General features: G+C 42.7%; 1 protein-coding gene across 2 annotated transcripts in view; it reads left to right on the forward strand.

The window, feature by feature from the left end:
- Nucleotides 1-7,799, forward strand: part of LOC145345096 (interferon gamma receptor 1-like) — a 51,608-nt gene extending 43,809 nt beyond the window's left edge. For both annotated transcript variants that reach the window (XM_080192697.1, XM_080192698.1), the window contains 2 exons: nucleotides 4,959-5,071; nucleotides 7,229-7,799. In XM_080192697.1, coding sequence (XP_080048823.1) covers nucleotides 4,959-5,071; nucleotides 7,229-7,645 — 530 coding nt within the window. In that variant the 3' untranslated portion in view covers nucleotides 7,646-7,799. The remainder of the gene's footprint in view (nucleotides 1-4,958; nucleotides 5,072-7,228) is intronic.
- Nucleotides 7,800-22,993: the final 15,194 nt, after the last annotated feature.

Genomic DNA, 22,993 nt, shown 5'->3' on the forward strand with positions numbered 1-22,993 from the left:
AAGTAGTAAATGCGGGGTCACATTCAACATTTAAGAAAAACTTGGACAGGTTCATGCGTGAGAGGGGTGTGGAGGGATATGGTTCAAATGCAGGTCAGTGGGACTCGGCAAAAAATGGTTTTGGCGCTGACAAGAAGGGCCAAAAGGCCTGTTTCTGAACTGTAATTTTCTATGGTTTCTGTATAAAAACCTTAACAGAATGGACCTTTTTTCTGAGAGAGTGCTTCATCCATCTCCACCACAGAAGATACCTCTCATCCTTTCTCCCCTTTGAGACTAGCAGAATTAAGACACTCCCAGCATCCTATTAACCATCTAAGCTCCACTGCGGTCAAATGCTGCACAGGGTACATCTCTTCCAGTGCTAAACCTCAGCAGCTGTACTCGAAAACCTTTACTGCAGTCCTCCAGTTCTTCTGCTGCTTTTGTGTTTGCATTGTTTATGTTGACTTCAGCATGAGTTGCTTGAGAAGTAACGTCTCTTTTTGGGGGGCGGGAGTGGGAGAACATCTTTAGATAACTTTCCCACACCTTTTGCTTGCAACTGAGTCATCTATCATGCGCTAAAAATAATTCTAAGCAAAAAGTAAATACTTTGTGCAAATTGATAACATTTGAATGAGTAACAGAAACAATGGGATCAGCGTAGAATGCACAAAAACTACAAAGAATTTCACAAAATATACTATAAGGTAGAAAAATGACAGATGAAGTTTAAAATATTTTACGTGAGAAGATTTAAGTGGTGTATATTCCGTAAGTAGTAAAATAGCTAATGATGAAGTTGAAAAATACCTAGAAGTACTCATAGACTGAGCATTCATCATGCATAATTAATGCAAAGTAACGGTCAACAAAACCAATGATCCTGAGCTGTGATTCTAATCCCACATCCTCATCAGCATAAACAATGTCGGCTTCCACTTGTATCACATTACCTGTCTACGCCTTTACCCCAACCTCCCTCCTGCCAAAACCCTCATCCATGCCTTTGCTACCTCCAGACTTGATTATTCCACTACATATCTGGCCAGCTTTCCATTTTCTATCCCTGCGAAACTTGAGCTCATCGGAAACTCTGCTGCTCATAATCCAAATCTCACCCAGCATTGCTCGCCTATTTTTATGTTTGTTGATCTCCACTGGTCCACAGTCTGGCAGTGTTTTGCTATTAAAACTCTGATTTGTTTTCAAAATTCATCATGATCACTTCTCATTATTTTCTCTAACCCTCTCCAGCCAAAAAAAAGTTTCCTTTTGTACTTTTGTTTTTGTTCGGGCTGTTCCCCTTCCTTTTGGGGAGCTGCCCCTTTTACTTTGTCCTATTTAGTTTGAGTTTGTCTATTTGGTTTGACCTTAAAAGAGGACAAGCATCCAAGAATAATTTGTTCATCCAATTCTAACCTCTTGGGAGTCTTCCGTTATCTGTTTCTCCGTGCTAATGTTTTCAGCCATCCAGTCATAATCTCTGTAATTCCCTCCCTAAAGTTTTCCATTTTTGTTTCCTTTGATGAAGGTTTGAGTCAGCTCTCCTAACATGCTATCTCCTTCCTCGGCTCGCTGACAATTTTTGTCTTGCTGTGCTCCTGTGAAGCACTTTAACTGTTTTATTCATTAAAAATACTGTATAAATGCAAGTTGTTGGTGATTTTTGGATAAGGTTGTCTAACCTAAGAAAAACAAATTCCATTTTATAACCCATTACCGAACTGGTGTGACTAGAATGGAACAATACATAATGAGTAGTTAAGTAGGTCTCAATTGATTAGAGTAAGTATGGATTTGTCAAGCATAGATCGTGTGACTCATCATATTTTTAGTAGATGGGGAACTGTCTAAGGTATATAGATTTTTTTGACCGTTTTTCCACACAGATTAATGGCAAAAATATAATTGGAAGTAACTTTGTCACACACGTTTGCAAATGGGAGGCAAGAGACAGAGTCAAAATGATTTGCTCTCTGAAATTATGCAGTCAAAGGTTGGGGCAGCACAGTGGTTAGCACTGCTGCCTCACAGCACCAGGGACCTGGGTTCAATTCCAGCCCCGGGTCACAGTCTGTGTGGAGTTTGCACATTCTCCATATGTCTGCCTGCGTTTCCTCCGGGTGCTTTTGTTTCCTCCCACAGTCCAATGATATGTGGGTTAGCTTGATTTCACCATGCTAAATTTACCATAGTGCCAGGGAATTAGCAGGGTAAATATATGGGATAATGGAAATTGGGCCTGGGTGGGATTGTGGTCGGTGCTGACTTGATGGGCCAAATGGCGGTCTCCTGCACTGTATGGTCTCTATGATTCTCAAAAATCTCAAGTGGGACATTTAGGTTTTCACCATATATATTAGTGACTTAGATGAAGGAATAAAGAGTTTATCCAAGTTTGCAGATGACATAGAGAGTTAGGAAGCACAGAAAGTCATATTCTAGGGGACAACAATCGTGATTGTACAAAACTATAGTCAATGATGTGAGGTCATCGATGTTGGATCTAAAAAAAGAAAGGAGAAACATTATCTAATAGTGAGGAGAAGTAAACTAATTCTGATTTCCAAGAGCATGCCACTAAAGGTCAGTGTTCAGGTGAAAACAGAAGAGAGAGGCATCATTATAGTCTTGATATCTCAAGATGTTTGGAATGCAAAAGCATAATGGTTTGGCTGTACGCAGTTTTGGCGTGATCTCATCTAAAGGCTGACCTTCAGTTCTGTCATGGAACCTCAAGATATTATTGAATATGGGCGGCATAGCAGTCAGCACTGCAGCCTCAGAATGCACGGGACCCAAGTTCGATTCCCGGCTTCTGAGCAAGAGTTTTCCCTGGGTATGTTTTCCCCGTATCTGCGTGTGTTTCCTCCAGGTGCTCTGGCTTTCTCCCACTATCAGATTGTTGGTTGGGTGCATTAGCCATGCTAAGTTCTTCCTTGATATAACCAAACAGGGCTGGAGTGTGACTTGAGGATTTTCGCAGTAACTTCATTGCAGTGTTAATGTAAGCCTACTTGTGACACTGGTAAATAAACTTAAAAACTTGAAAACTTAAAAACTGGATACGTTGTCCAGATTTGTCAGAATTATGCTGGACTTAAAGCATGACATTACAAGGACTTTGTATCAACTTAAATTAATTTCCTTGCAATTTGGAAGATAAAGTTTTATGTATTAGTCACAAGTAAGGCTTACATTAACACTGCAATGAAGTTACTGTGAAACTCCCCCAGTCTCCACATTCCGACGCCTGTTCGGGTCAATGCACCTAACCAGCACGTCTTTTTTAGATGTGGGAGGAAACCCGTGCGCCCGGAGGAAACCCACGCAGACACGGAGAACGTTCAGGCTCCGCACAGTCACCCAAGATGGGAATCTAACCCAGGTCCTTGGTGCTGTGAGGCAGCAGTGCTGACTGCTGTGCCACCGTGTCGCCCCACTTAAATAGTACTTAAAATGATTAAGGGATTTAGTTTATTAGGAGATAGAAAGTAACTATTTGTGTTGGTGGAGAGAATCCTAGGTCATTTAACAGTTAAGTCAGGAAGTTCTTTTTGACATAAGCAATTGTCTGTGCAGGCTTGGAGGGCCGAAGGGCCTGTCCTGTGCTGTAATTTTCTTTGTTCTTTGTTCTTTAAATTGTTGAAAGCCGAAAGTCAGTTCCTAAAATGACTGAATGCAAGTTTATTTCAATTTTTTTTAAGGCTGAGATGAACTGAGGTGAATAGAATATTTTATCAAACTTATTGAGATATGGAACAAAGGTGAAAAATGAAGTTAAGAGTAAGAATGGCCATGATCAAGTTTGTTCCAAAAATGGCTCACTCACGATTCACACGTTTTCAGAGTATAACTTTTAGTTTGGAGATTAAAAGTAAGATGAATGGAAACCCATGGTGAGAAGCTGGTAAACAAAACCTGAAGTAATTGCCTTTCAAAGGGTGGCCTATGTTTATTTAGTAAACTCACTGTTGAAAGTAAGAAAGCTCTGAACAATGGATGGGCCCATTCTGAGTTTCTAGGTGTAGGTGAAATGTCTGCAGTTCTCTGTATGAAGGTTTTAAATCATTATATATAATTTCCAAGGCTAAAGCGAAGTTGCAAAACTAGTAAACAAGGGAAAGCCTCAAAGTGTCCACAGTATCCATATATTTTTCAGATCAAGTATCAGCTTTGGGAATTGAAGTTAATTAGATGGAATCTCTAGCCAGGACACCCTAAGGGTGCCACTTTCCCATGGGGGCAGATTGCAGGGAGATGCTCTCTTTTAGCTGTAGGTTTTCTCACAGGTACTGGCAGTTTTTTTTTGTCTGGAGCTGGAACAGCTTGGAAATAGATAGAGAGAGAAAACTGCCAATCGTTGATACTGTGTAAGAAGCTGAGACCAAAGGATATTTTCTGATTTTTTGGAGCCACCGAGTAAGAAAGCAGTGAGGCCCCTTGCTTGATCTGGGGTGCACACAATCACAAGGTGCTCAAGAAGAATTGGACGGTCACATAGCCTGATATCAATGGAAGCAAGAACACTTTTTTTGAAACATGAAATCTTGCTATATAATTATTTCAGTTAATAACTGGGAGTTAAAATCTATTTTTCAAAGTAAGTGTCTCCCTCAAGATTGTAAATTGAACAGGGGCAAGGGGTTGATTTAGCTGCTATAATTTCTATAATACTGAAAATTTTCCTCATTTGTTTTCAGTTGGTTCATTTTAGAAATGTTTTGCAAATATCTCATGATCATACGACACTGGAAATTCCATCTTCTGTTTGAAATTGGCATCTGATGCCTCTAAGGGAATGTTTTCCCATTGGAAGCCAATAATTAAATGTAGTTTGGATTATAGAAGATGGTAGTTGAGTGTTGGATGTGAATATTTCATTTTATTTTGTTATATTGTGCACTTTGTAAAATTGTTTGACACATTGGTTACAATATTGATTTAACATGTAATCATTTTTTGCTTATCAGTCCTTGCAGTTAAAATAGTGGGAGGAATTTTGGCTGTCATTTTCGTGGGGCTGCTTGCAACAGTATTAATCTGCTTCTTTGTGAAGAAGAAGCAAGCCTTACCCAAGGTTTTGGTGAGTTCACAATATTTTATGCTGGGGAAAGAAGCAACTTGATTGTTTTTAATAATGAGTAAAGCCAAACTTAACATACGCTGAATTTGCCAATTCAGATTTTATTGATTAATGTACAGTGTCATTGTACGTGCCTTTTAAATGTTCAGATATTATTAGTACTGTGTCCATTTAAGAATATGTTAGGAAAGGCTATCTCAGAGCAGGAAAATTGCTGCTGATAGAACAGTAATTTTAGTTTATACATAGACAGCAAGATTAAGAAGATTGTAAACAATTTTAAAAATTGGTTGTGTTGTCGACGTGAGAAAGAAAGCTGCAGGATTCGGGAAGATATCAATGGACTAGTTACGTGGGCAAAAAGATGGCAAAATTTAAATCAATCCAGCAAAGTGTGAAGTGATGCATTTGTGACAAACAAGGCAGAGGAACACACAATAAATGGTAGGCTACCGTAAGGTGTGACGAAACGGAGAGATTTTAGTGTGCATGTCTGCAAATCCTTGAAGTTAAAAGGACAGGCAGATCGAGTAGTTGACAAGACATGCTTTCCTTTTTTAGCTGAGTCATCTGTCCACAAACAGCAGGAGGGTTATGCTACAATTGTATAAAAGTTCAGTCACAGCTGGAGTGCTGCTTGCAATTCTAGTCACCACATTACAGTAAGAATGTGATAACACTAGAGAGGGTACAAAGATTTTTAAGAATGCAATACAGAAGCAGCTCATTTAAAATGCTGGAAATAATCAACAAATTTTACATAGAAAGACGATGGCCTAGTGGTAATATCACTAGAAACTCAGCTAATGTTCTGGAGACCTGGGTTCAAATCCCACCACAGCAGGTGGTAGAACTTGAATTCAATAAAAATATCTGGAATTAAGAATCTACTGATGACTGTGAAACCATTGTCAATTTTTGGAAAAAACCCATTGAATTCACTGATCTCCTACAGGAAAGGAAATATGTTGTCCTTACTTGATCTGGCCTACATGTGACTCCAGATCCACAGCAATGTGGTTGACTCTCAACTGCCTTCCAAGGGCAACTAGGGATGGGCAATAAATGCTTGACAGCCAGCGATGCCCATGTCCCATGAATGAATAAAAAAAAACTCTGGTTTGCCATCAATCTGAAGTAAAAACATTGGGAATATTAAGCAGTAATGGAAGATTGAATTGAAAAATCATCAGCCCGAAACATTAATTCACTTTCTGTTCCTATAGATGCTATAATATTTGTTGATTATTTCCACTTTGTTTCAGATTTCTGGGAGTGTTGCTAGGAATGGAGAACTTTCAACTATGAGGAAAGATTGGATAAACTGGGATTGTTTTCTTTGGAACAGAGAGCTGGTTTGGGAGGGGGGGGAGCTGCTGTTTGGATTTTGTTGCGTTAATGTTAAAGAGAGGCCTAGATAGAATGGGAGTGGATGAGAGGGACCTATAACCGAGTTTAGAATTAAAATAATTGGCAGACAGATTTGAAAGAAGTTGAGAAATGATTCCAGCGTGTGCGTGATCCCTGAAAAGGATGATGGCGACAGGAACTCTCATCATATTTAAAAAGTGATTGGATGTGCATTTAAAATGCATCATCCTACAAAGTGACCAGCCGAGAGCTAGAAAGTAGAATTAAGCCGGCGCATTCTTTCAGTTGGGCACACACACACTGGGCTGAAATGATCTCCCATGCTGTGAATTTTCCCTATTTCTGTTTAAACTAGGATGGAGTGATTGGAGAAAACTAAAAATGTGAGGCTAAGTTAATAGAGATCAGAAAAATAAATGAAGAAAATTGTGTGGGAAAACAAGAGCAATATGAATAGAGTAGTAAAATCAAATGAGATACTTTGCACATGGGGAAAGAATGAAATAAAGGTAGAGGGACTTAAAAAAAAATTAGAAAAGCAATACTGTCCACTTCTTTAAAAATGTCACAAAGTTAATGCGTCTACTAAAATACATAGTTTGGTAAATTACAACAGGTGAATGGCCAATTTGTGTTGTAACTTGTCTACCTTTGCAAAAACGTTTTTTTTTAGAAGTATAAGCATTTTATTTCAAAGGAAAATGTACTTAAAATGGAGAAGATGAATCTGACACTTGTTACCTAACTCATTTAAATTTTATGTTGTGATTGAATTTCTATCCTCAGCACGTTATGGGTGGAAAACGATATAGCAATATAAGCTCCATGAAGCCCGAGGAAAGCAACGTAAGTGTACTGACAACATTGGAGACAGTGCCTGATGTTTGTGAAGTTGACCAGAAGGACGAGACACAAGTGGAAATGATCAAAAATTCTTCAGACCTCGTTGCTGCTGACCCAGTTATTGTTGATGTAGATGACAGTGAACCAGTAAATTCTGACTTGAAGGATCCATATGCGGCTAAGATTGATGTCAGTGGCACAGGCCAGAAGAGCATTAGCGAGGACAATATTGAAGATGGCAGCGGTGACCTGGAGAAAACTGACGATTTGTGCAAGACTAGCTCTGACTTTGAGAAGCAAATCTGTGCTAATAACTGGGGTTATGACAAACCTCAAGTTCTATTAATTTTGAATAATTGAACAGTTCTGGAGAACTATTATATGCACTCGTTCCAGAACACCTCCAAGCCACGTACAGTCCAGACTTGGAAATATATCACTGTGCTTCACTGTCATTGGGTCAAAATCCTGCAAATCCCTCCCTAACAGCACTGTGGGGTGGTGGTGGGGGGGGGGGGGGGAGGTTACTTACATCTTGGGGAGTGCAGTAGTTTAAAAAGGTGTCTTACTACCACCTTCTTGAGAGCAATTAGGAGTAGACAGTAAATGCCAGCCTAGCCAGTGAAGCCCACGTTCCAAGAACAAATACATTATAAAACTCCTCCTGTGATGGAATCTGGCATCTTGCTACTTAGTACTAAGCATTATCCTTGCTGAACAAGTTGGAAAGCTATTTTGTTACCAGAACGGTCTGGTGATTGGCCCACCAGAGGTTCCAATATAACTGTTCCAAAGTATCTGCGATGACTATTTTGAAGCTTGCCAGTTCTTGAGTGGCTGTCAGTTGTGTCAGCCACTCAAAGAAATAATGAAACACTAGCCTGGCAGTTGTGGCTGAACATTCACAAAGAGCTCAGTGTATTGAAAGCTCTGTTCTGTTTTACTGTTCCGGGAGTTGGGGGAACATATTCCAGCTAACAGTGCTGGACGTGGCACAATGACCACGTTCTCAACTCTGAGACAGAATGTGTTGGACACAATTCCTACTCTGGGGATTTGAGCACATAACCTAAACAGACACTTCACTGGCAGACTGAAGGCAGAGGTGAGATGTTGGGATGTAAATTAATCTTGGGTAATAGCACAAAATTAGTGACAGCCAATCAGAAACCAGTTCAGGTGAGTTAAAAAAAATTAGAAAGTACAATTTGGTAGAGTTCAAAATGCCATGGCTCATTGTGCATTATTTCCCAAGACAACTTTATGCCCCCTTGCCCCTTAACCCAGGCCTCTTTTGCCTCATTGGGAGGATATCAAAGATCCTTTGGCATTATTCTAACAAGAACAGGAAAGATTTTCTGCCCAAAATTTATCTCTGAACCATGAAACATATATAAAGTGCTGCAAATGCTGGAAATACTCAGTAGGTGTCACAGCATCTGTGAGGAGTGAAAGAGTTAAGCTTTCAAGCTGCTAATCTTTTCGTCCATCGTATGGCCAGTCCTTGTTCATTAATATCAGTGTATTTGTGCTCTCTTCTAAGTCTGATATCTTTGCTGAGGTTCAATGCCCAAAACTAAGCACGTATTCCATGGAGAGCCTGACCGAATCTCTGTTTTCAGAGCAAATCTGAAAACAGTGCATGGCATTGCATCTTTAAGCAATGCCTCAAGGAAGATGCAGTTTCAAACAATACTGTTTATTATGTCGTTGAGATTTTTTTTAAAATTAAGCGCACGAGCAGCGTCTCAAATCCGAATTCTTATTTTATGTTTTGGGGATATCTCGATCTCAACCCAAATAAATACTTTGAGAATATCTCAAAACTAAAGCTCGAATGCACTGCAGAGTTGACTGAAGTGTATTCTGAAATGGAAGGCAGTTAGGGATGAGTAATAAATGCCAGCCTAGCCAGTGACACCCAGGACCCAATAAATGAATTTTAAAAAGTTGTTTATGAAACTGCTGCCAATTAACAACGAGCTTGCTCACTTGACTTTGCCTGCCACGTTAATTAGTTAGGTATTAACTAGGAGATAACTATTAAAATATTAGCAAACCAGTACTTGATATACCAATAAAGTTGCCAAATCTTGCCAATCTTCTGGGACATGACATCTTTACGCCAAGGGTAGTGGACGTTTGGAATTCGCTGCCCGAGTTGGTGGTGGAGGCAGAGATCCTAAACTCTTTTTTTAAAAAAAGTACCTGGATCTGTTCCTTAAGTGCTGTAAGGTATAGGGCTATGGCTTGCAGGATGTGTGATTGGAAAGGGCACCCGGGTTGGCAAGGACAAGATGGGATGAATAGCCTCCTTCTGTGCTGTAGCTTTTCTATGGTTCTAAACTTCTTTCTTTTGTACTCTGTAAATTCACGTGTATATTGACTTCATGAAATGTGCCCTTAACTTTGGCAAATCAATGCTTTCCTAGTGTTCTGTTGTAGTGCTGCTGCATATTGTAGTCATATTTGGATGGGAAGGATGGAGGAATACATGTTTTCCATTGAGGATTGTGACTTTGAGAAGTCTACAGTTCTTGGTCTTGGCACAGGAAGACACAAAATTTACAACCTGCAGAAAGTACAGGTGCCAGTAGTTCTCAGCAGACTGGCCTTAATTCGAAGTTTGATCATCTATAGTTAAATCAGACAGTAATAATACCTCTAGGGAAAAAAGGCTTCTTAAAACTTCAAAACTAGTGTAGCGCAATCTTTGGAATTATGACCTTTTTTGAGATATATTCAATAGGAGAATTGGGTTGTAAGATAGGAGAAATAATTTCATACTTACAGAGGAGGGAAGATGTACAAGAGGAACACGGTTGGACTTGAGAGAAAAATTTATTGAACAAGAGATTTGAATTAAATTCTTTAAGCAGTGTAAATACTACAAACAGCTTTTGGAGTAATTAGCTGGAAATGTCTTTCCTTCAGCCTAGCACTTTAAACTGGATTGTTGATTTACAATGAACATTTCACATAACCCATAACACAGCATACCTGCTGATTTGTGGCAGCACTGCAGGAGATCTGTTAGTTCAAGATGTTTTGAAAACATCATTTTTGTTTTAAATGTCCTTCTGTTCATTAATTATCTATGATCTGTGTGGAAAGTTGTAACATGTTGCAACATGTACTGTTCTGCGATTGCTATTTTGATAGAACTTGTGGCAAAACTACAAATGTATGAAATTGAGTATCAGGAAGAGATGTGGTCGATCACACCTACAGCTAATGTTGAAATGTGATAATTGCTGAAATTTGGTTGTGAACAAATTAAATTAAAAATGATTTAATGTTAATACTGAATATGGGTTACAATTGTGAAGTTTGTGAAGTCTGAATTAATTTATTCAGTGAAATCTGAACAGCTGAACTTTGTTTAATCATTTTGTATTTTTATTTATGGTGTGACTTTTCTTTTAAACATGTCACCTATGGTTATGGTAGTCCTCTTCCCCTCTGAATCACAGGTTGTGTTCAAACCCCAATCCAAAGACATGACCATGACTTCTCGCTTAACAATTTATCACCATTCTGTGGGAGTGTAGCACTGTATGAGGGTGCTAATTTCTGGATAAGGCACTAAACTAAGTCCATGCTTGCCCTCTCAGGTGGAGTTGATCAGTCCTGTGGCATTATTTCAAAGGAGAACAGGAGCTTGTCATAGAGGTTTACAGCATGGAAACAGGCCCCTCGGCCAAACTTGTCCAAACCGCCCAATTTTTACCACTAAGCTAGCCCAATTGCTCACATTTGGCCCATATACCTCTATACCCATCTTACCCATGTAACTATCTAAATGCTTTTTAAAAGACAAAATTGTCTTCTTTATTGTCTCTGGCAGTTTGTTCCAGATACCACCTCTGAGTGAAAAAATTGCCCCTCTGCACCCTTTTCTATCTCTCTCCTCTCACCTTAAACTGATGACCTCTAGTTTTAGGCTCCCCTATCTTTGGAAAAAGATGGTGACTACTACTTGATCTATGCCCCTCATTATTTTATAAACTTCTATAAGATCATCCTTAAGTTTTCTATACCCCTGGGAAAAAAGTCCCAATCAATCCAGCCTCTCCTTAGAACTCAAACTATTAAGTCCTGGTAGCATCCTAGTAAATCTTCTCTGTACTCTTTCTAGCTTAATAATATAATTTCTACATTAGGGTGATCAGATCTGTACAAAGTATTCCAAGTGTGGCCTTACCAATGTCTCTTACAAATTTAATAAGACGTTCCAACTTCTGTATTCAATGTTCTGACCAATGAAACCGAGCATGCCAAATGCCCTCGTCAACACCCTGTTCATAGCTCCTTTCAAGAAGCTATGAACCTGTATTCCGAAATCTTCTTGTTCGATAACTCTCCCCAACACCATACCGTTAATTGAATAAGTCCTGCCCCGATTCGATCTACCAAAATGCATCACCTCACATTTAGAACATAGAACATTACAGCGCAGAACAGGCCCTTCGGCCCACGATGTTGCGCCGACCAGTTAAAAAACAATGACCCTCTAATCTAAACCAATCCCTTTTCGTCCATAAGGTTAAATCTCACATTTATCTAAAGTAAACCCCATCTGCCATGCATCAGCCCACTGGCCCAATTGACCAAGATCCCATTGCAATCCTAGATAACCTTCTTCCCTGTCTACTATGCCACCAATCTTGCTGTCATCTGCAAACTTATTAACCATGCCTCCTAAATTCTCACCCAAATCATTAATATAAATAACAAATAACAGTGCACAGATCCCTGAGGCACACCACTGGTCATAGGTCTCCAGTTTGAAAAACAGCCCTCTAAAACCACCCCCTGTCTTTTGTCGTCAAGCCAATTTTGTATCCAGTTGGCCTGCCTCACCTGGATTCTGTGAACTTAGATTTATATCACACCTTAAACTTCTGCTGGCCTTCATAGCGAGGGGGATTGAATATAAAAGTAGGGAGGTCTTGCTGCAGCTGTATAGGGCACTGGTGAGGCCGCAGCTGGAGTACTGTGTGCAGTTTTGGTCGCTGCACTGTCACAAGGATATTTTGGCCTTGGAGGGAGTGCAGAGGAGGTTTACTAGGCTGATACCGGAGTTGAGGGGGTTGAGCTATGAGGAGAGGCTGAATAAACTAGGCTTGTAGTCGTTAGAGTTTAGAAGAATGAGGGGAGATCTCACTGAGACATATAAGATGATGAATGGGATGGATAGGATAGAGGTGGAGAGACTCTTCCTGCTCAAAGGACAGTAGGACTAGGGGGCACAGCCTCAAGATAAAGGGGGGGCGGTTTAGAACAGAGTTGAGGAGGAACTTCTTCACTCAAAGGGTGGTGAATCTCTGGAATTCTCTGCCAGTGGTGGAGGCTGCGTCGCTAAATATTTTTAAGACGCGGGTTGATGGGTTTTTGATGAGAGAGGGGATTAAGGGTAATGGGGAGAGGGCGGGAATGTGGAACTGAGCCACGACAGATCAGCCATGATCTTATTGAATGGCGGGGCAGGCTCGAAGGGCTAGATGGCCTACTCCTGCTCCTATTATGTTCTTAATGAAAAATCCAAACGTGCTTCAGAAGAGCTTTATAAAGCAAAATTTGTCATTGAGCCACATCATGGGATGTTGGACGATGACCAAAATCTTAGTCAATGAGGTAAGTTTTGAGGAGTGTCTTCAAGGAATTAAGAGAAGCAGAATTCAGAGCACTGGTAGTCGAAGGTGCAGCCACCTATTATTAGAACATAGAACACTACAGCACAAACAGGCCCTTCGGCCCACGAGTTGTGCCGATCACATCAACACCTACCAACCTATAGACCTACCTATAACCCCCAATCCCACTAAACCCCATATACCCATCCAGAAGTCTTTTAAAAGACCCCAGCGAGTTCGCCTCCACCACCACTGACGGCAGCCGATTCCATTCACTCACCACCCTCTGAGTGAAAAACTTACCCCTAACATCACTTCTGTACTTTCCTCCCCGCACCTTAAATCTGTGTCCTCTTGTAGCGACCATTTCAACCCGGGGAAATAGCCTCTGAGAATCCACCCTATCTATTCCTCTCAACATTTTATAAACTTCTATCAGGTCGCCTCTCAACCTTCGTCTCTCCAGGGAAAAGAGTCCCAGCTCCCTCAACCTAACTTCATAAGGCATGCCTCCCAGTCCAGGCAACATCCTTGTAAATCTCCTCTGTACCCTTTCAATAGCTTCTATGTCTTTCCTATGGTGAGGCAACCAGAACTGCGCACAGTACTCCAAATGAGGCCTGACAAGGGTCTTATAAAGTTGCAGCATTACCTCCCGACTCCTAAACTCAATCCCTCGATTAATGAAGGCCAGTACACCATATGCCTTCTTGACCACCTCCTCCACCTGCGAGGCCGATTTAAGAGTCCTGTGGACCCGGACCCCAAGATCCTTCTGCTCTTCAACACTACTAAGACTCCTGCCCTTGATAGTGTACTCGTTCATCCCATTGGTTCTGCCAAAATGGACGACTACACATTTATCCGCGTTGAAGTCCATCTGCCACTTCTCCGCCCAGTCCTGCATCCTATTTATGTCCTGCTGCAACTTTTGACATCCTTCCAGACCATCCACAACACCACCGACCTTTGTGTCATCAGCGAACTTACTTACCCATCCCTCCACTTCCTCATCCAGGTCATTTATGAAAATGACAAACAGCAAGGGCCCTAGAACAGATCCCTGGGGCACTCCACTGGTGACTGACCTCCATTCAGAAAAAGACCCATCCACAACCACTCTCTGCCTTCTGCAGGCAAGCCAGTTCTGGAGCCACAAGGCCAAAGGCCCTTGGATCCCATGCCCTCTCACCTTCTCAAGAAGTCTTGCATGGGGGACCTTATCAAACGCCTTGCTGAAGTCCATGTACACCACGTCCACGGCACTTCCTTCGTCAATGTGTTCAGTCACATTATCGAAGAACTCAACTAGGCTCGTAAGGCACGACCTGCCCTTGACAAATCCATGCTGACTATTCCTGATCATGTCAAACCTCTCCAAACGCTCAAAACCCAAATTAAAGGATCACAAACACCCGAAGGTTGTGGACCTGGAGGAGATTACAGAGATGGGAAGGCACAAGATTGTTTACACATTTGTCAATGAGAGTAAGAATTTTAAAATTGAGGTATGGTTTAGTCAGGGAGCCAGCATAGGGATGATGGGTGTTTTACCCCAATGTGGATTAGGATAAGAGCATCTGTCTTTTGGATGACAGAAGTTTACAAAGAGAGAACATAGGAGACTGCAAAGTACATTGGCATCACAAGTGTGGAGGTAACAAAGACATGGATGAGGGTATCAGCAATTGATGGACTGAGGCAAGGACAGCCAGGAAATGTTACAGAGGAGAAAGCAGATTGTCTTAGTGATGGTGTGGATATGTGGTTAACAACTAATATAACATCAAGATTGTGAGCAGTATGGGGTTGGAGACCAGGGAATGGACAAAGAGGTGAGACCAAAGACAATAGCTTCAGTGTTCCCAATAATTTATTTGAGTAAATTTCTGCTCATCCAATACTAGATGAGGGCAAGGTGGAGTGGGTGTGTGCAAGGGTGAGGTGGAGTGGATGTTGTTGCTGTTGCCGTAAATGTGGAACCTGATGCTGTGGTTTTGGATGATGTTGCTGTGATCCAGCATGCAGATGTCAAGTGTGGAATTGGGAAGCAAACCTATTGCAGCTGATTCTGGCTAAAGTTCAAATAGAATGGTAGTTCAGTTCCACCTGGCTGGACAGTTGTTGGGCGAGGATAACATCAGCCTATGTCAAAGGCTACAGACTAGTTGACAAGGAATAGTTTATCTTTGTCATAAGGTGCCATTTGTGACTTTGATAAGAGCTGCTTTGGTACTGTGGAAGGAGTAGTAGGCTGGAGTTATTCAAATATTAACTTGCAGAAAAGAAGGGCGCGGGTTTGGGAGAGGGCAACACGTTTGAGTCTTGGTGAAGATTCCCTGGCCTGGAAAGTTAGTGATCAGAGTATGATGGACAGTTGGGTTATTACATAGCTGCTTATGGGATCTTGCTGTATACATTTTCCCCTGCTGCCTTTCCTACATTACAGCAGAGACTACTTCATTGTGTATAAATACTATGGAACATACTGAGGTTCTGAAAGGTGCTGTATAACTAAGCACCTTACTAAAGGTTTTATGTTTAAAATAATTAAAAGTAAACATTAAGGGCATTTAAATGGTCATTGGATAAACATATGGATGATATTGGAGTAATGTAGGTTAGATGGGCTTTAGATTGGTTTCACAGGTTGGCACAACATCGAGGGCCGAAGGGCCTGTACTGCGCTGTAATGTTCTATGTAAAGTTGCTGCTGATTTAAATCAAAATGTTCTACAGAATGTCATTGTGTTTGGCAATGAAGAAAATAAATGAGATGTTTTCTGCTTAGCATGTGGTACACAATATTAGATTTCATAAAGAAGCTGTATTTGCAATCTGTTCCACTTTTTTTAATACAAATGTATGCTTGAATTTCAACACAGCACATTACACAGGGGTTTGTGTTCCAAGACCATGACTCAGTAAAAATCCCCAGACTGAAATTGTTTTAGAAACTTAAGCAAAGTTTGCCAGATTGAGTCATGGTGAAAACAGGAAACGATCAGTAGGTTTATCAAGGCTGCCCCATGCAGTCATGTCGTAATTAAGTTCCATGATTCCCAATGCTCCCTCTTGCCAACAGCCATGTTTTTCCTGTGAGAGGTAAAATGATCAGCTGGGATCGCCTCGAGCGTGACCGTGCTGTTACTTAATGTAAGTTCTGAGAATCAGGAGAATGAAATTCATAGAATCCCTACAGTTCAGGAAGAGGCTATTTGGGCCTATGAGCCTTCACCAATAACGATCCCACCCTAGACCATAACCCAACGTATTTACTCTTCTAGTTCCCCAATACAAATGGTCAATTTAGCTTAGCCAATCCACCTAATCCGCACATCTTTGGAATGTGGGAGGAAACTGGAGCACCCGGAGGAAATGCTTGCAGGCACGAGGATAAAGTGCAAATTCTGCACAGACACACAGTGACTTGAGGTCAGAATTGAACTGGGGTCCCTGGCACTGAGAGGCAGCAGTGCTAACCACTATGCCACTCTCACTGAAAAGGAAATCTTTTAAAAGAAAGGTCAAAGGAGGACCAGCCAGGTTTGTGCCAAAACTTCAAAAGCCGTGTGCAGAGCACATAGAGGGAACAGGCAGCTGATGGCAGTTAATGATATGATGACAGCTAATGATGTGATCCTTGCACATGTGAGTGGGAGAAACCCTGAGTGAGGCAGCCAGAGTTGGATTGATATTTGGTAATTTAGAGCAGTGTGGTAATTAAGGAGGTAAGTGGTAAATATAATTTTCCTCTATTTTTCAGTTCTAAATTTAATGGTCTAGTTAGTTGGTATAAAGGAGCTGCCCCCACCCAAATACCAGAGTGGCAGTTATCTGTCAATCACCTGAAGCTTGATTAGAGGCAAAAGATGTAAATTGCACTCTTCTGTTTGAAGCCGAATTGGTGCACGAGTCATCTCAGCCCAGCTAAACTATATAAAAGAGGGGCACTGTCTGTGAGCTCTGCGCATGTGAAGTGGGAGATGGCCTGAATGAGGCAGCCAAAGTGGGATTGTAACTTGGTGACTTGGTGCAGTATGGTAATTCAGTGCAGAGTGGGAGGAGTTGTTTTTTCCCTTTTTGTTTGTTTTCTTGCTTTGTAAATGTTAATCTGCAGGGAGAGATCTAGAGACCATCCTGGGAAGGTAAGTGATATAAAAACCTATCTCAGATATCTGTAGAGATATGTGAAGGTAAGAGTTTAATAAATTTTCTGAAATAATTTAATTGGTGTTAGAAATGTCAGTTGGTGGGGTTAAGTGCTGCGCTCGTAAGATTTGGGAGATCCGTGACACTTCCAGCATCTTGGACGAATACTTCTGCAGGAAAAATGCGAACTGAGGATCTGGGGAGGGAGTATGAAAAGCTGGGAATGGAATTAAAAAGTAGAACCGACAAAGTGGTTATCTCTGGGCTACTGCCTGAACCGAGTGCAGACGGGCGTAAGGTTGATAAGATTAAGGAAGTGAATGGGTGGCTCAGGGATTGGTGTGGGAGGAACGGGTTTGAATTTATGGGGCATTGGCATCAGTATTGGGGTAGGTGGGACCTGTTCGGGTGGGATGGGGTTGGTCTGAACCGTGCTGGGACCAGAGTCCTGGCGAATCGTGTAAATAAGACTGTAGACAGGGCTTTAAACTAATTACGGGGGGAGGGTGCGAGGGTTGGTGACATTACGGGGGCTAAAGTTAAGGAGAGGGTACAGGTAAGGGAAGAGGCCGAGGATGTCCCAATAATAAACGAAGTAGGGGGCGTGAGTATGGTTGGTGGCATTCTGGCAAATAGGGTCCAGGTGAAGGCTGGGATGAAGGCACTTTATCTGAATGCACGAAGCATTTGGAACAAAGTGGATGAGCTGGTGGCGCAGATCAGCACAAATGGATATGATCTGGTGGCCATTACAGAGACGTGGCTGCAAGGTGACAGGGACTGGGAGCTGAATGTCCAGGGGTATCAAGTGTTTCTCCTTAAAGATCCTCCACTGCTCCTCAGCAGACCTACCTTCCAACGCGCTCCCCCAGTCAACATTCGCCAATTCCTCTCTCATCCTACCGTACTCCCCTCTGTTCAAACAAAGGACGCGTGTCCGGGAACCCACTTTCTCCTCCTCCATCTGCACCAGAAACTCCACCATACAATGATCACTCTCCCCAAGAGGATCCTTCACAACAAGGTCCCTAATTCTTCCCGCCTCATTACATAACACCAGATCCAAGATAGCTCGCTCCCTCGTCGGCTCCAACACACACTGTTCAAGGAAACTATCCTGACAGCATTCCAAGAACAACTCCTCGAGCCCACCGCGTCCAACATGGGTCAACCAATCAATATGTGGATTGAAATCCCCCATAATTATCGCTGTTCCATTCCTGCACGCCGCACTTATTTGCACGTTAACAGCCTGCCCCACCTCCAGATCATTATTCGGGGGCCTATAGACGACACCCTCCTCCCTTTGCTGTTCCTAATCTCCACCCACAACGATTCCACTTTCTGCTCTTTGGCTCCAATATCATCCCTTGCTACCACCCTGATGCTATCCTCAATCAGCAGAGCTACGCCCCTTGGTGCTCAGCAGAAATTTATTCCAATGGTTAAAAAGGACCGTAGGAGGAGAGGTAATAAGCCGTGGATAACGAAGGAGGTGAAGGAAAGTGTTAAATTAAAAGCGGAGGCGTTTAGAGTAGCTAAGAGTAGTGGGCGAGAAGAGGATTGGGAGAGGTTTAAATGTCAACAAAGATTGACAAAGAAGTTGATAAAGAAGGGTAGGAGAAACTATGAAGCTGGGCTAGCGCTTAATATAAAAAAGGATAGCAAGAGTTTTAGAGGCTGGCTAGGGTGAACGTTGGACCCTTGGAGGATGAGAGGGGGGACTTAGTGGTAGGGGATGGGGAAATGGCTGAGGTCTTGAATAACTTTTTTGTTTCGGTCTTCACGGAGGAGGATGTGAATAATTTGCCAGGTGTTAGCGATGGAAAGGTGGTAGGACTGGAGGGTCTCAATGACATTATTGTTACTAGAGAGGCAGTGCTCAACAGACTGGAGGGACTGATTGTGGACAAGTCCCCAGGACCGGATGGAATGCATCCGAGGGTTCTGAAAGAAATGGCGGAGGTGATAGTGGATGCCTTGGTGGTTATTTTCCAGACGTCGCTGGATTCCGGGGAAGTGCCGGAAGATTGGAAAACGGCTAATGTTACGCCGTTGTTTAAGAAGGGTGGCAGGCAAAAGGCAGGGAATTATAGGCCAGTTAGTTTAACGTCTGTTGTAGATAAAATGTTAGAATCCGTCATCAAGGAGGAAATAGCGAGGCATCTTGAGGGGAATTGCTTGATAGAGCAGACGCAGCACGGTTTCGTTAAGGGGAAGTCGTGTCTGACAAATTTATTAGAGTTCTATGAGGATGAGTCTAGGGCGGTGGATAGAGGAGAGCCGGTGGATGCGGTCTTTCTTGATTTTCAGAAGGCGTTTGACAAGGTACCTCACAAGAGATTATTGCAGAAGGTAAGGGGGCATGGAGTTGGGGGTAGGGTGTTAGCGTGGATAGAGGATTGGTTGTCAAATAGGAGACAGAGAGTGGGGGTTAATGGGTGCTATTCGGATTGGCGGCTGGTGACTAGTGGAGTGCCCCAGGGTTCGGTGCTGGGACCTCAGCTATTTACCATTTATATAGATGATCTGGAGGAGGGAATCGAGTGTATGGTGTCGAAATTTGCTGATGATACCAAGATTGGTGGAATGGCAAATTGGGCGGAGGGTGTGGAGAGTCTGCAGAAGGATCTAGATAGGCTGGGCGAATGGGCCAGGAACTGGCAAATGGAATTTAATGTTGGCAAATGCGAGGTGGTCCACTTTCGTAGGATTAATGGTAGGAAAGACTATTACTTATGTGGCGAAAAACTGCAGCAGGCGACAGTGCAGAGGGACCTCGGGGTCCTTGTGCATGAGTCGCAAAAACCCAGCCTGCAGGTGCAGCAGGTGGTCAGGAAGGCTAATGGGATGCTGGCCTTCATAGCGAGGGGGATTGAATATAAAAGTAGGGAGGTCTTGCTGCAGCTGGAGTGTTGTGTGCAGTTTTGGTCGCCGTACTTACGCAAGGATATTTTGGCCTTGGAGGGAGTGCAGAGGAGGTTTACTAGGCTGATATCGGAGTTGAGGGGGTTGAGCTATGAGGAGAGGCTGAATAAAGTAGGCTTGTGCTCGTTACAGTTTAGAAGAATGAAGGGAGATCTCATTGAGACGTATAAGATGATGAATGGGATGGATAGGATAGAGGTGGAGAGACTCTTCCCGCTCAGAAAGGACAGTAGGACTAGGGGGCACAGCCTCAAGATAAAGGGGGGGCAGTTTAGAACGAAGTTGAGGAGGAACTTCTTCACTCAAAAGGTGGTGAATCTCTGGAATTCTCTGCCCGTTGAAGTGGTGGAGGCTGCCTCGCTAAATATTTTTAAGACGCGGGTTGATGGGTTTTTGATAAGAGAGGGGATTAAGGGTTATGGGGAGAGGGCGGGAATGTGGAACTGAGCCACGACAGATCAGCCATGATCTTATTGAATGGCGGGGCAGGCTCGAGGGGCTAGATGGCCTACTCCTGCTCCTATTTCTTATGTTCTTATGTTAAGTGCATCCAATTGCAGCTCCTCATAGACCGCATGGATAGGTTGGGGCACCATTTGGATGTACTTAGGAGCATGGAGGTGGCAGAAAGCATCATAGGAGTTTAGAGATGTGGTACCCAAGCTTCAGGCAGATAGATGGGGGACTGCTAGAAGGGGCAGGCAGTCAGTGCAGGAATCCCCTGTGGCTGACCCCCTCTCTAACAAGTTTTCCATCCCCTCTCTAACAAGTATACCGTTTTGGTTACTGTTGGGGAGGATGGCCTATCGGGATAACAGCAGCAGCAGCCAGCACCATGGCTGGCACTGTTGATAAGCAGGGAAGGACAAAGAGAATAGTCATAGGGAACTCTATAGTTGGGGATACAGATAAACAGTTCTGTGGATGTGAAAGAGACTCCAGGATGGCATGTTGCCTCCCTGGTGCCAGGGTCCAGGATGTGTTTGAATGGACAGAAAGCATTCTGAAGGGAGACGGTGAACAGCCAGAGGTTGTGGTACGAATTGGTACTAATGACAGGTAGGAAGAGTGACGAGGTCCTGCAGCAGACATTTAGGGAGTTAGTAGAAAGTTAAAAAGCAGGATTTCTGGGTCGTAATTTCAAGATTAATCCCTGTACCACGTGCCAGTGAGGCTAGAAATAGGAAGAGGTATAGATCTCAACAAATAGCTAAACAGCTGGTGTAGGAGAGAGGGTTTCAGATATCTGGACTATTGGGATCTCTTTCAGGGCAGTGGGGCCTATACAAAATGGACGAGTTGCATCTAAACTAGAAAGGCATAAATATTCTGGCCAGGAGGTTTGCTAGTGTCTTATGGGAAGATTTAAACTAGTTTGGTAGGGGGGGTGGGAACCAAAGCAAAGATAGATTAACAGAAGGGGAACCAGAGAGTAGGACCAGTAAGACTCAGAGCAGGCAAAGTGTGGTTGCTAATCAAAGAGGGACTGGTGGACTGAAGTGCATTTGTTTCAATGTGAGAAGTGTAACAGGTAAGGTAAATGAACTTAGAGCTTGGATTAGTACTTGGAACAATGATGATGTTGCTATACAGAGACTTGGTTAAAGGAAGGACAGGATGGCAGCTTAACATTCCAGGGTATAGATGTTTCAGGCAGGATGGTGGGGGAGCTGTACTGCAGAAGGGCACCTCATAGGGCTTATACAGCGAGGCAATATGGGTCGAGCTCAGGAATAGGAAGGGTATAGTCACAATGTTGGGGGTTTATTATAGGCCTCCCGACAGCCAGTGTGAGATAGAGGAACGATATGTAGGCAGATTTTGGTGAGGCGTAAAAGTAACAGGGTTGTTGTGGTGGGTGATTTAAACTTCCCCTATGTAGATTGAGACTCACTTAGTGCTAGGGGTATGGATGGAGCAGAGTTTGTAAGGAGCATCCAGGAGAGCTTCTTGAAACAGTATGTAGAGAGCCCAACTAGGCAAGGGGCCATACTGGACCTGGTATTAGGGAATAAGCCCAGCCAGGTGGTCAATGTTTCAGTAGGGGAGCAGTTTGGGAACAGTGACCACAATTCAGTAAGCTTTAAGGTACTGATGGATAAAAATAAGTGTAGTCCTCAAGTTAAGGTGCTAAATTGAGGGAAGGCTAATTACAACAATATTAGGCAGGAACAAAAGAATGTAGATTGGGGGCAGATGTTTGAGGGCAAATCCACATCTGGCTTGTGGGAGGCTTTCAAGTGCAAGTTGATAGGGACTCAGGACTGGCACATTCCTATAAGGATGAAGGATAACTATGGCAAGTTTCGGGAGCCTTGGATAATGAGAGATATTGTGAGCGTAGTCAAAAAATAAAGGAAGCATTTGTCAAGGCTAGGAGGCTGGGAATACATGAAGTAAGTGTGGAATACAAGGAAAGTAGAAAAAACTTGAGCAAGGAGTCAGGAGGGTTAAAAGGGGTCATGAAAAAGCATTGGCCAGCAGGATTTTTAAAAATCTCAAGGTTTTTTATATATAAAGAACAAGATAGTAGCCAGGGACAGGGTTGGCCTATTCAAGGACAGGGGAGGGAATCTATAGTGGAGCCGTGGGAAGTGGGCGAGGTATGAAATAGAGTCAGAGATTTACAGCATGGAAACAGGCCCTTCAGCCCAACCTGTCCATGCTGCCCCTTTTTTTTTAAACTGCTAAGCTAATCCCAATTGCCCACATTTAGCCCAAATCCCTCTATAATCATCTTATCCATGTAACTATCTAAATGCTTTTTAAAAGACAAAATTGTACCCGCCTCTATTACTACCTCTGACAGCTTATTCCAGACACTCACCACCCTCTGTGAAAAAAATTGCCCCTCTGGACACTTTTGTATTTCTCCCTCTCACCTGAAACCTATACCCTCTAGTTTTAAACTCCCCTACCTATGGGAAAAGATATTGACTATCTAGCTGATCTGTGCCCCTCATTATTTTATAGACCTCTGTAAGATCACCCC

Source organism: Carcharhinus amblyrhynchos, chromosome 7 (assembly GCF_965287045.1).
Source record: "Carcharhinus amblyrhynchos chromosome 7, sCarAmb.v2.hapA, whole genome shotgun sequence".
Lineage (NCBI taxonomy): Eukaryota > Metazoa > Chordata > Chondrichthyes > Carcharhiniformes > Carcharhinidae > Carcharhinus > Carcharhinus amblyrhynchos.